Below are 12,804 nucleotides of genomic sequence, written 5' to 3'. Positions count from 1 at the left end.
ATGCTCTCATGATTCAGCTTTCCTAAGGGGCAAAGATTCTAGTTGCAATGGCAGCCCTTTCTGAGCCTCTTTGCTCAACTATTATTGCTGAAAAATATTAATCATAAGCAGGGATATTAAAATGGAAGTGAACTCAGGCAGAAATCCTTCTAATCTCTTCCTTCCCACATTCAGAACCCTATTCTCCTCAAAGCCAAAAGGCCGTAAAGGCCATGTTTACACAATGGCTTTCTTCCTGTCTCCACTCATTGTTATGGATATTTGTAATTCCTTCATCCTTCCATTGGACTGTAATATTTAGGTAGTTGTCACTCTCAAAACAAAATGCCAAAATTATCAGTAAGATAGAAATGCATCAGTGAAGATCAGGTCTTTGGACAACAAACACTTTGTTAAAGCCATTTATGTTGTCATTGTCACGAAAAGGTGCAATCAGCAAGAGAGTAGAGATGATGTAATATTTGGTTTATAAAATCTTTGTTAAAAAGTTTCCCTCTGGGGGCACCTGGGTGGCTCAGTCAGTTGAACATCCGACTTCAGCTCAGGTCATGATCTCGCAGTTCGTGAGTTCGAGCCCCGTGTCGGACTCTGTGCTGACAGCTCAGAGCCTGGAGCCTGCTTCCGATTCTGTGTCTCCCTCTTTCTCTGCCCCTCCCCCACTCACACTCTGTCTCTCTCTCCTTCAAAAATAAATAAACATTAAAAAAAATTAAAAAAAATGTTTTCCTCTGACTCAGCCTTGGAGACTGGGACCTGCTTGACTACTAGGGCATGGTGGATGCCTTGTGATCAGTACAAGATTCTAGTTATATTTTTGGAGACAGAGAAAGCAATGGGATCTGCCTAGTTTTGATCCCAGTGAGCTATGGTTTCTAAAAAGGGGCCCTGCTGTTCATAATTATGATTCCATGGGCAGACCAAGCTGCCAATGCCAGATGGTCAATAAATGCAAACCCTTACTTACCTCCTGGACCTATTCTACATGTGACATTTAAAATGGGGCGTCTTGTGGCACAGTTGGTTAAGCATCTGACTCTTGGTTTGGCTCAGGTCGTGATCTTGTGGGTTCATGAGTTGGAGCTCTGTGTCTGTCTCTGTGCTGACAGTGTGGAGCCTGCTTGGATTCTCTCTGCCCCTCCCCCTGCCCTTGTGCTGTCTCTCTCAAAATAAGTAAATTAAAAAAAATAAACCTGTGTAAAATGGTTACAAGTAAGGTAGTTCTAGCGGTACAGCCTTTTGCCTTTCAGTTCTTAGTCTGAGGTAGGTTGCAAAAGGGCAGGGTCCTCTTGTGTTTTGAGGCTGAACTTTCTCTTGAAGGGTATACTCCATTGTAAGCCAGGTGAAACCAGATGGCAAAATTGCCAAACCTTTTTGAGGAAAATGATCACAGGAACTTTTTTGGGATGGGGAGGGGGGGTGTATGGCTACCAGGGTGAATCTCTTCTAAAAAAGGCTGAGATCAAAACTAAAAGGGGTGCTTCAAGGGGACATGCTTGGGTCTCCACCAGAATTCAGTTCTTGGAAAGAGTTTTGTATACATAGTTTGTGCAAAGAAGGCACAGGAATTGCCAGCACACTCAAATTTGCTTGGGAAGAGAGTGCATTCAGGACAGTGGGTGAGCAAGTTTGGGGACTGGGACCAGGTCTTCCAGAGTTTGCAGATGGAGTAATGATTCACTCATGGCAAGTGCTCAAGGTGTGTTTGCACTGCTGAAATAGCAGGCTTCTTTCTGGTCCTTCCCCAGTGGTGGGTTTGTCCTCCCTTAAGATCACATCTGCCCAGGAGGTTCTCAACGTGGAGAGCCACCCCTGCATCATATCCAGCTCATCCTGAGGCCAAGGTTTGCTTTGCCCACTTTTTTAGGAACCTACGTCTCCTAATACTTCTCAGAATTACACTTCTATTGAAAAGGTAGAGATTTTCTGCTTCTACAGCATCTATCAGGGCTCTGAAGTCCAGACAATGACCTGAAGCAGTCATATCTGCCTGTGTTGTGCTATTTGCTTTATATTGCTAGTCCTTCTAAGGCCCCCAACTTAGTGTTTTTAATGTCAGTCGCTGGCATTGTGCCTAGTCTGGACAGATTAAACAAATACCTATAATGAGGAAAATCGCTACCACTTATCCTTTAATTTTCTTACTGGCTTCCAGACTTGGACCTTACTCCTTTCATGCATAAATGACCCCAGTGATTGTTTTCCAAGCTTCTCCCAGGAGAATGGATACAGTGCTGTTTTCTAAAAGGAATGGCTCTTATTTAGAATGCATGGTCTTTCCTAGGAGTCACTAGAGAACAAAAAGGAGGAAAATGCTGTAAGTTGACAATCAATATTGATAAATGTTATTTGAGAAATACCCCCAAATAGAAATCCCAATCACCAGCCTGGCCCAGATTCCTTAGAAATGAGACCTTGTACACGTTCCTGTTGGCCTTTCAAATAAGACATGAAATAAAGGTTTATTACTGATATGGAAGTAAAAATGTAGAACTCTGGTTTCTAGGCTGAGGTGTGTGATTATGCACACTTGCTTCCGTTGATCTACACTTGCTGGTTTATAGCCAACTTTTAACTTCTTGTGAGCAATGCCATCATTATGAGGCAGGCAGCAAAGCCTATTGTCAGGCTGTTAGGAGACTTGGTCTCCAGTAGTTTCTACAGTTTATCCGTATGAATGGTGCAGACAGAAAAGTCTCGACAATGCAAATATCAAAGTGTAGAATGATAATCTCACTGAGAGTAAAATACAGAACCAGGCATTTTATTCCAGATACATTAATGTAATCTGCTTGTTCTCAAGTAGTCCTTAAACTAAATGTGCATGTCCAAAATTTGCAATAGATGTATCATAGTATAAATGGAAGGTCACTTTTAAAAGTTAAAAAGCAACTTCTAAAGTTTCCCAAATGTCTATCAGAATTTATCATCTATTATGTTCTCCCTCAGTCACTGTAGGTCAGATCAGAGTATGTAACCAGGAGGTTTGATTTGATTTCGTTATGATTACATTCGATTTCTTGTAAGGATATGCAGACTCCAGAATCCAAACAGAAAATATGCAAAGATATTTTATCAGCTTGTGACATACCAGGGGGTACATGAATATTCAGGGTTCCACACTACTATATAATGCTGCATTTCTTGGTTTTATTTGAAACAATGCATATTTTTAGCATTTTATGGTAGGATTTTACACTCATCATTTACACAAATTACAAGGTTCTGCTTCAAGTCTTTAAAAAAATTTTTTAAAAATTCAGCCCATGTGCAGCACAAGAATATGCAAAACTACTTTACATTATACACACTTTTTATCAAAGGAGATACAAAATTCTGGCTTGTAGTTTTAGACAAATACAAGAAGCTTCAAACTAGACACAAAGGGTTAACATTAATTCTCAAATATAAGTCTGCACTTTGTGTTGTGTTTCTCTGAGATGTGAATATCAAATTCCTAAGGGATTTAACTCTTTCCTTTTTCAAAGGAAAACTGACAAATGTCCCTTATATGTCCCTCCCCTAGCATCTGAATCTTATCATCCTATTCTCCCTTCCCTTAGTGCCAGACACTTGCTTGCATCACATTATGAAATTGGGGGGGGGGGGGGGGGCATTTACATACACCTGTGGACCAGATCCTTTTAGCTAACTCCTCTCCTGCAAAAATCTAAGCAGCCACAAACAGATGCAGATGGTTCTGCTACATTATGTTAAATATGAAGTAACACTAGATAATCTAGTCGGCTGTGATGCTGAGTAATCAAAAAGGAGAAAGAAGGTCCCTACCAGTGTGCTTTTTATTGGTGATATGATTGGTGGCCTTAAGAATCAAGTTGTCTGATGCTAAGAGCACTTTAAAATCTTACTAAATATACATGTCCACTGTTTCCTTGAGGGACTTCTCTGATGCTTATGCATAGATATTCGGCATGTTGGAGGCAGTATTTTATACTTTCCTTCTAAAGGGTTATGAAGAGGCAATAAGGAAGAGAGGGCTTTTCCTGCCCTTTTAAAAGATACTGTTTTCTATCACTTGTATCCATTGTTCCCTAACCATCATCCGATACCTAAATGTGTGTACATGCATATTTGAAAGAATGACCCATCTTTCACTGGGTCAATATACAGCCAACTCTTGATTATCTAGGAGATCATAAGTGACATTTATTACCAGCAAATCTCACATTTAACATAGTCATTCTTTTTTTGACACTGTTGCACATCCCTCAGAGGCTATCAAGACCAAGTTCTAATGCAAATGTCGTTTAATGTCCTCTAGCCCTCACTAGGAATGTGCAAGGAAACCAAATGAACACATTCAGTTAGGGCTCCGGGAAAGAGCCTAAAGTACAGAATGGGGGGCAGCTACAACTCTGCGTGTGAGAAAGGACAAATTTCAAGTTCCTCCTGAGTTAGCTCTTGTAGTATACTTGCCTTCGTTATTTTGATTTAAATTATGACTGCAAAATTCAAAACCTGAGGCATAGTCACTTTTATATAGATAATGGAGAGTTGACCGTAACATGTTGTTTCTTTATGACTTTAGCCCTTTCACATAAAAAGAAACTCACAATATGATAAAAAGATTAAAAAAGACTACCGTATGACATCTAGAAGCATTTATTTTATGCAAAAACTTAAATATGATGATGTGTACACAAAGAGTGCACACACTACCTATGCTGAACAATATGCCAAGAAACAATATATTGATGCAACAGTCGTCTTCTAAAATAAACAAAAACTGAGCCCAGACCGGCAGACAAAAGCAAAATACTTATTTCCCAACAGCACAATGCTGAAAATTGATAGCAATCCTGAACACTTCCAACTTTCCTTACAAAGCTGCCAAAGTCCAACTATTTTAAAAAATTGACTTTTTCTTTACATCAATAATAAAAATCTGGTGACAAACATTATAAAACCAAATGCTGGGCAGTCTTTACTCCTTTAAAATTCCAAATATTCCAACATAATCACAGGAGTAAAAACCATTTTAAAGTGATATGCTTTACGAAACAAACAACAATATGTACATTTATTGCAAATTATATTAAACTAAAATGGAGGGGAAATCAAAATATGAAGTGATATGAAATCAATAATAATTTTAATTATTTTCTCACTCTGATAAAAATCAGAAAGCAACATTTATAAAATTGCCACCACATCACTTTTCATAGCAGGGAACTGAAATCTGTACATCTCATTTTTGCAGAAAAGTAGGCAGGCAGAAAGAATTATACATAAAAGTTTCCAAAAGGAAAAACAAAGAAATATTTAATCTGATTTCTTTTCTTCTAAAAAATTAATTCAGTAGACTTCTATTTTTTTTCTTGTGTAACACGGGAATTCCTGGCTCTAAAATTGATGAATTTTCAGTGTCAGTGTAAGGACATCCTGTTACTTTCTTTAAAATAAAAACTGCAGCATGGAAATTAATGGTGTATTATGCCTTTAAACTCCAGATATGCAGGAACTGGAACCAAGTGTTAAGCAATTTGCTTAATTATTGACTTCTCCTAAGAAAAGTCTGAGGGGAGGGTAGGATAGAGTTGCTTTTAGCCTCTCTCTCAAGAGTTTCTGCTGTACATTTCCATCAAAGGACTTGTGGTCATGTGAAAAGGAAGTAATAGTTTCAGTTTTCAAGGCAGAAAGTGTGTTCTGAAGTTAACTTCATTTTCTGTTCAGGGACATTTCGAATCCAAGTTTTTGCAGAAGCTGGAGTCTGCTTCTGTTTGGCCTTCATTTTCTCCCTTTGCAAGTGAGTTTTCTTTTTACCTTGGGGATAGGAGTAGAAGAAAGCAAAGTTAGAAAAGATGTAAACAGGAAAATAAGCCAAACCAGAATTATTTCATTTCTATAGTTATTATCTAAAAATCTCAATTTTTTTTCCATGTTTCACTTGAGGCTTGTTTTAAGAAATCTTTCTATAAACTATATAAACACAAAATACCAATGAAAAAATTTTCATTTTTAGTCATTAGGTGCTGCTACTCAGTGGTGGATTTGCTTATAATAATAAAACAATAAGAGCTATTTATTTGAAGTAACTGCGTGGGGCACCTGGGTGGCTCAGTCGGTTAAGCGTCCGACTTTAGTTCAGGTCACCACCTTGTGGTTTGTGAGTTCCAGCCTCGGGCTAGGCTCTGTGCTGACAGTGCAGAGCCTGCTTGGGGTTCTTTGTCTCTTCCCCTCTCTCTGCCCCTCCCCTGCTTGTGCTCGCACTCGCGCTCTCTCTCTCTCTCTCTCAAATAAACATTAAAAAAAAAGTGAAATAACTAATTTGTTATTAGTATTATTTCAAAATGGTATTACAGAAGAAAAGTTACTGGACACTATGGCAAAATGAATTTATAAGCAGCGAAGTTCTGACTTTTGAACTGGGTGAACTTACATTTTAGTATAACTAAAAAACAAGGAGAAAGATTTAGCTTAATTCTGTTAAGAGATTAGAGGAGTTGAATCCCCACCACTCCTATTGCCCTAATAAGGAGAGACATTCTGATATCTGGAAGCAAGAGCTTCTCCTCTCACCTAACTCCTCCTTCAGAGGAAAAACCCATCTAATAGGTGAGGGGCAGTGAGGTGGGAGGAGCTCAGCGTGCTGGGCTTGTCCTCTCCTAGATTTGTTTTTTGCCTCCAAAAAGAGCCATTCTGGTTGGTTTGTGGTTGTTCAATTTAGAGGCAAGACATTAGTAGCCACCTGGCCTGTGATTTCCATGTTGTAATCAGCCATATTAGGATTAAGACTATTTCTCCTTCTCAATGATTCCAAACTTGGGAGAGAAAGATAAGTGAGTTGTTTACTTATATTCCACTAAATATATGTTTTATAAAGGTTAACGCTTAAGTGATTGATTCTTAGAGATTATTAATTTGTTATAATACACTGTATCTGTGGCTGCTCTCACAGATAAAAAAAAAAGTCTAAGTAAGGCTCTATGCCCAGTGTGCAGTCCAACAAGGGGCTTGAACCCACAAACTCAAGACTTGAGCTGAGATCAAGAGTTGGATGCTTAACCAACTGAACCATCCAGGAGCCCCTGCTCTCACAGATTTTTACATTTTTTAAAAATTACTTTTATTTTGGGGGGGTGGGGAGAGGGAGGGAGAGGGAGAGAGAGAGAGAGAGAGAGAGAGAGAGAGAGAGAGAGAGAGAAAGAGAGAGAGAGAGAGAGAGAGAGAGAGAGAGAGAGAGAGAGAGAAAGAGAGAGAATGAATCCCACCCTGAGCCCTGATGTGGGGCTCCATCCCATGACCCTGGGATCATGACCCGAGCTGAAATCAAGAGTCAGACACTTAACTGATGATTCAGCCTCCCAGGTGCTCCAATATACAAGTATTTTAAAGCACTCTGTTATACAAGTTTTGTATGTATACGTAATGCCTTAGAACTAAGACTTAATTTTACCTTAGAAATACAATATAGCATGGTAGTTACAAACTCTGGAGTGACACTGGGTTTAATCCTGGCTCCATTATTTATATAAACAAAGACACCAAAAGCTACATGGAGCCTCTATGTCCGGGTTTCCTCTCCTTGTAACCTAGGAATGATGATAGTACTTACCACATAGAGGTGTTCTAAAGATTTAAAAGGTTAACAAAGAGCTTAGAAATGAGCCTGGCTCATAATCAGTACTATTTAGTATTATCTATCATTATTCCTATATAGCAATTTTTTTATTGTAAAATTTTTATGACCTAACACTTGCCATTTTAACCATCTTTAGGTACACAGTTCAATGGCATTAAGTATATTCACACTGCTGTACGATCACAGCCTTTCATTTCTAGAATGTTTTCATCTTCCCCAAATGAAACTCTGTACACTGAACACTAATGCCTACTTACTCCCTCTTCCTCCTCCCTGGCAACCACCACTCTTTTTGTCTCTATGGATGTGATGGTTCTAGATACCTCATATAAATGGAATCGTACAGTATTTGTCCTTTGGGGTCTGGCTTATTTCACTTAGCATAATGTCCTCAAGGTTCACCCACATTGTAGCACGTGTTGGAATTTCATTGTTTTATGTAGTAAACTAAAAAAAAAAACAAAAAACAAAAAACAAAACCAAAAAAAAAAAAACCAAAAAAAACCAAAAAAAAAAACCAAAAAAAATTCTTAGTCAGTCAACAGACCGAATGTGAAAGTTTTCTGTTCTCTTCTGGAGTTGACAAGCTAAGGAAATCAACTCTTTGAGGGCAAGAACCTATCCATATTGGATACATTTGTATTGCCAACACCCAGCATGATGCTTATCACTTTTAAGTATTTGTTAAAAGAACAAATGAGAAGTATCAGGAGCAATACTGATGGGCCTATAAGGGATTCAATTCTGTGCAAGAGGGCATCATGAGCACTTTAGTTTCTGGAGTAAGTTCGGTTTCACTGAAGAGTACATCAGGATTCCAAGCTTAAGTCATAATGCCAGAATATAAGGACACAGTTGTGTATTAGGTTTAGGAAAAGATAAAAGGAAGCTTGGGAGAATGTTTCAGAATGCACTTCGATATTTTGCTAAGTTAGTGTGAACAGTTAAATCAGAAGCTTCTGAAATATGTGTGCAAAATACTTGATCTATTGTACTGAATTAACAGTACAATGTTATCATGAACATCTAATTTAACCATCTAACTTCACTGAGAATACAGAATCATCACAGAACTCTGTGTTTTGGCTAACACATGCCCCCTGTGACCTACTAACCAGCATACTTGAGATTTCTAAGGTGCTTTATCACTCAAGACATTTTTAGTTTTTGAATAAGGCTCAATACTATTTTTAAATCAAGACCAGTCTCTGGCAAATAAGCCATTTGTGTTGGTTTGTTTAATGATGTTGGGGCACACATGGTGCAGCAAACGTGTAGCAATGGGTTTTATAATGCCCTAATCAGAGACAAGGTCTGGATGCTACTGATAGTGTTTTCAGGGACTAAATATGTACCTGGATGTTTTGGTTAGAAGGCAAAAGGACAGTCAATGACAGGTAAGTCAGGTGGCTCAAGTGGCCTGTGTGTGATGATCACACACAGTGTAATGGATGTAATGTAATGATGTGATGATCACATCACAGTGTAATGGAACAGCTAGAACAGAATTTCAGAAACCCTTCAGAAAACTCTTGGCAATCTTGAGGGAAACTGTTCAACTTTTGTATGATTGAAAAGTATCGTAAGGGACAGAGAAACTAGAATTAAATGATTAAAAATGGTTACAACAATTACTGAGCATTTACTCACTATGAAAGGCACTTTGCTAAGTACTTTATGCTTATTAATCTATTTAATTTTTAGGACAGTCCTTTGAAGAACGTATTATTATACTGTCTTACTGATGACAAAGAGGAGGCTGAAGTTATAAACATGTTCTAGGTCAAAGGTGGAGATCTGAGGAGAAAAATGCTAAATTTCATTACTGTATTACTGTATTTCAGTACTGTATTACTGTATTACTGTACTGTATTTCTTTCATTACTGTATTTATTAGTCCATAAAACTAAAAAGGAGTAGGAGAAACACTCATTACTTAGATCAGGTTTGGGCCTGGATCTGCTACTATGAGATGCTATCTAGAGGCAGATAAAATATAGGAAAATTTAACAGCTCCAAACTTCAAATTTCATGAATGGTAACTTAAAAAATGTACTTGTAAACACACATGCTGCAGGCAATACGGTACTTTATGAAAATACTGAAGCAGGATGGTAGGGTATCCTGAGATGATCAAAACTGTTTCTTTCCTAGAAGGAATTAAGAAGCTTACAGTCTAATTGAAGGGGAGCTGAGTTAGGTACCAGTATACAAGGAAAGAAGAAGGGGGGTAGGGCTAAGTTCTAACAGGACACCAAATATGAAAGGAGCCAACTTTTGGAACTCCAGCTGAAACACCACCATTACAGGGGAGAAAAGCTGAAGTCCCAGCCCAAGAATGAGCAAAGATGAACAGCTGTTTCAGTGAGAGTGAGGTTGTTTCAGTGGAAAGTGAAGGAAAAGGTAAGTTGTTGACTTACATTAAAATTAATTGTAACAAGAGGAATTAAAGAGCAGAAAATACCTGTTTGTGTGTCATGACTTCTGTCTTCTTCATTCTGAGACTTTTTTACCCAAAAGGCAGCCCTTTATATTAAGTAAAGCCCATGTAGTTATGTGAAGGATACCAAGCAAAACTTAACATTGTCCTTGCTAACAAGAAATATTAAAACATGATATCCTAATTAAAAATTAATCAAAGGAGGTGTACCTGGTTGGCTTGGTCCGTTAAGCATCCAATTCTTGATTTTGGCTCAGGTCACGATCTCTCGGTGATAAGACTGAGCCCTGCATCTGGCTGGGTATGGAGCCTACTTGGGATTCTCCCTCTTTCCCTCTCTCTCTGCCAGTCCTCCCACCTCTGCCCACACACTCTCTCTCTCAAAATAAATAAACATTAAAAAAAAAAAAAAAAAAAAAAAGCGCTGGTGTGTCTGACTCTTGATTTCGGTCCAGGCCACAATCTCATGGTTTTGTGGGTTCAAGCCCAGCCTCGGGCTCTGTGCTAGCAGCAGACAGCCTGCTTGAGAGTCTCTGTCTCTCTCTCCACCCCTCCCCCACTCACACTGTTTCTCTCTCTCTCAAAATAAACTTATAAAAAAAAAACAAAGCATCAACTTCGGCTCAGGTCATCTCACGGTTCGTAGGTTCAAGCACCACATCGAGCTCTCTGCTGTCAGTGTGCAGCCTGCTTTGGATCTTCTGTCTCCCACCCCCTCTTCCGCCCCCCTATGCACATGCTCTCTCTCTCTCTCAAAAATAAAATAAACATTAAAAAAAAAAAAGATAAAAATAATTTTTTTTTTTTAACGTTTATTTTTGAGACAGAGAGAGACAGAGCGCCAGCAGGAGAGGGGCAGACAGAGAGGGAGACACAGAATCTGAAACAGGCTCCAGGCTCTGAGCTGTCAGCATAGAGCCCAATGCAGGGCTCAAACTCACGGACCGCAAGATCATGACCTGAGCCGAAGTTGGCCGCCCAACCGACGGAGCCACCCAGGCGCCCCAAAAATAATTTTAAAAAATTAACCAAAGGGAAAAAGGAGATCTCTCTTCAAATTGGTATCCTGGAGGTTATGAGGTAAAAGCAAATGCCATTATAACCTACTCAGGAAAACCAAGGGCAGTTTTCATTCCCAAGTGCCTAGGTGTTTGGGGGTGATTGGCACATACTAAGAATAAAATAAAATGTCTAAACTCAAAGTTCAGAAAGAATGGTGTACATTACCTTTGTAAGTCAATTTGTCTCTCTGCTGGTGTTGCCTTTTTGGCTATGTCTTGCAGTTTGGGTGCTTTGGCATTACCTGCTTCCAGACCCCCAGGGCTTTCCTGACTGACTGCAGCTCTCTTTCTTCCTTTGCCAAGAGGTTTATTTATATCATCATTTTTGGTTGCATTGCCCTGAGATTCAGACTTCGGTCGACGTCCTCTCCTGGGTTTTGAAGGGGCAGGTGGTCCTGATTCATCTACTTTCTCATCTGTTTTTTGTTGAATATTCTCTGCACCAGCTGCGGTTACTGTTCTTTTCTTTCCTCGGTCACTGCTGATGTTGCCCTGGGTAGTCTGATCAGAATTAATTTCCTAAAAGAGCACAAAACAATTCTATAAACACAAGTTCCTTAAATATCAATGATCTATACTAGAAAGAAGTATTTTGAAATATTCAAAAGGAGCTGGAATTCCATGGCTTTTTTTTTTTAAGTAAGTTCCATACCCAGTGTGAAGCCCAATGTGGGGCCCAAACTCACCATCCTGAGATCAAGACCTGAGCTGAGATCAAGAGTTGGACACTTCATCAACTGAGCCACTCTTAATTCCAAGGCTTCTAATCCATTGCTTATATCCCTTGAGGAATGTAAACTCCTTGAGGGCAGGGCCTGAGAGCAGTGCCCACCATGGTACTTGGCACATATACTGTACACAATAAATGCTTATTAAATAATATGCACAGATGGTATATATAAAGCAGAGAAAATCTGCTTGGTTTTGCTATCACCCTCATTCTAAAGGAAAAGGTCTTCTTAAAAAAATTTTTTCCTTTTTAACATTTATTAGAGAGAGAGAGAGAGAGAGAGAGAGAGAGAGAGAGAGAGAGAGAGAGAGCGCGTGTGCACGTGCAAACATGAGTCGGGTAGGGGTAGAGAGAGTGTGAGACACAAAACCTGAAGCAGGGTCCAGGCTCTGAGCTGTCAGCATATAGCCCAATGCAGGGTCCGAACTCACGGACCAGGAGATCATGACCTGAGCTGAAGTCGGATACTTAACTAAGCCACCCAGATGCCCCAAAAAGGTCTTTTTAACTTGGTTTTTTTTTTTTTTGTTTTAAGTTTGTTTGTTTATTTGAGTGGGGGAGAGGGAGAGAGAGGGGGAGAAAAAGAATCCCAAGCTGGCTCCATGCTCTCAGCATGGAGCCGGATGTGGGGCTCCAACCCATGAACCTGAGACTTGAGCTGACTGAGCCACTCAGGCGCCCCTCCCCCTTTTAATGTTATTTTTGAGAGGGAGAGAGAGAGGGGGAGAGGGGGAGAGGGGAAGAAGGGAAGGGAGAGAGAGAGAGAGAGAGACAGAGAGAATATGAGTGGAGGAAGGGGCACAGAAAGAGGAAGACAGAGGATTCAAAGCGGGCTCTGCATGGAGAGTAGAGAGCCCAAGGCAGGGCCTGAACTCAAAAACTGCTAGTCATGACCTGAGCCCCAGTCGGCCACTTAACTGACTGAGCCACCCAGGTACCCCAATCAATGGTATATTCTAAATTTATCACTTTT

The 12,804-nt window shown here is 39.6% G+C and overlaps 1 protein-coding gene across 3 annotated transcripts in view; it reads right to left on the bottom strand.

The window, feature by feature from the left end:
- Window positions 1–3,127: 3,127 nt before the first annotated feature.
- PDS5A (PDS5 cohesin associated factor A) overlaps window positions 3,128–12,804 on the bottom strand; it is a 138,003-nt gene continuing 128,326 nt past the window's right edge. For 2 of the 3 annotated variants that reach the window (XM_023253188.2, XM_045056452.1), the window contains exons 32-33: window positions 11,268–11,620; window positions 3,128–5,781 (exon numbers count right to left, since the gene is read on the bottom strand). In XM_023253188.2, coding sequence (XP_023108956.1) covers window positions 5,778–5,781; window positions 11,268–11,620 — 357 coding nt within the window. In that variant the 3' untranslated portion in view covers window positions 3,128–5,777. Of the gene's footprint in view, window positions 5,782–11,263; window positions 11,621–12,804 lie in introns of those variants that run through there. The other variant, XM_045056453.1, reaches the window with a different exon arrangement.

The sequence above is a fragment of the Felis catus genome, chromosome B1 (genome assembly GCF_018350175.1).
Source record: "Felis catus isolate Fca126 chromosome B1, F.catus_Fca126_mat1.0, whole genome shotgun sequence".
Lineage (NCBI taxonomy): Eukaryota > Metazoa > Chordata > Mammalia > Carnivora > Felidae > Felis > Felis catus.
Note: the sequence above shows the minus strand (reverse complement) of the source record. Positions and strands in the feature narration are given on the sequence as shown.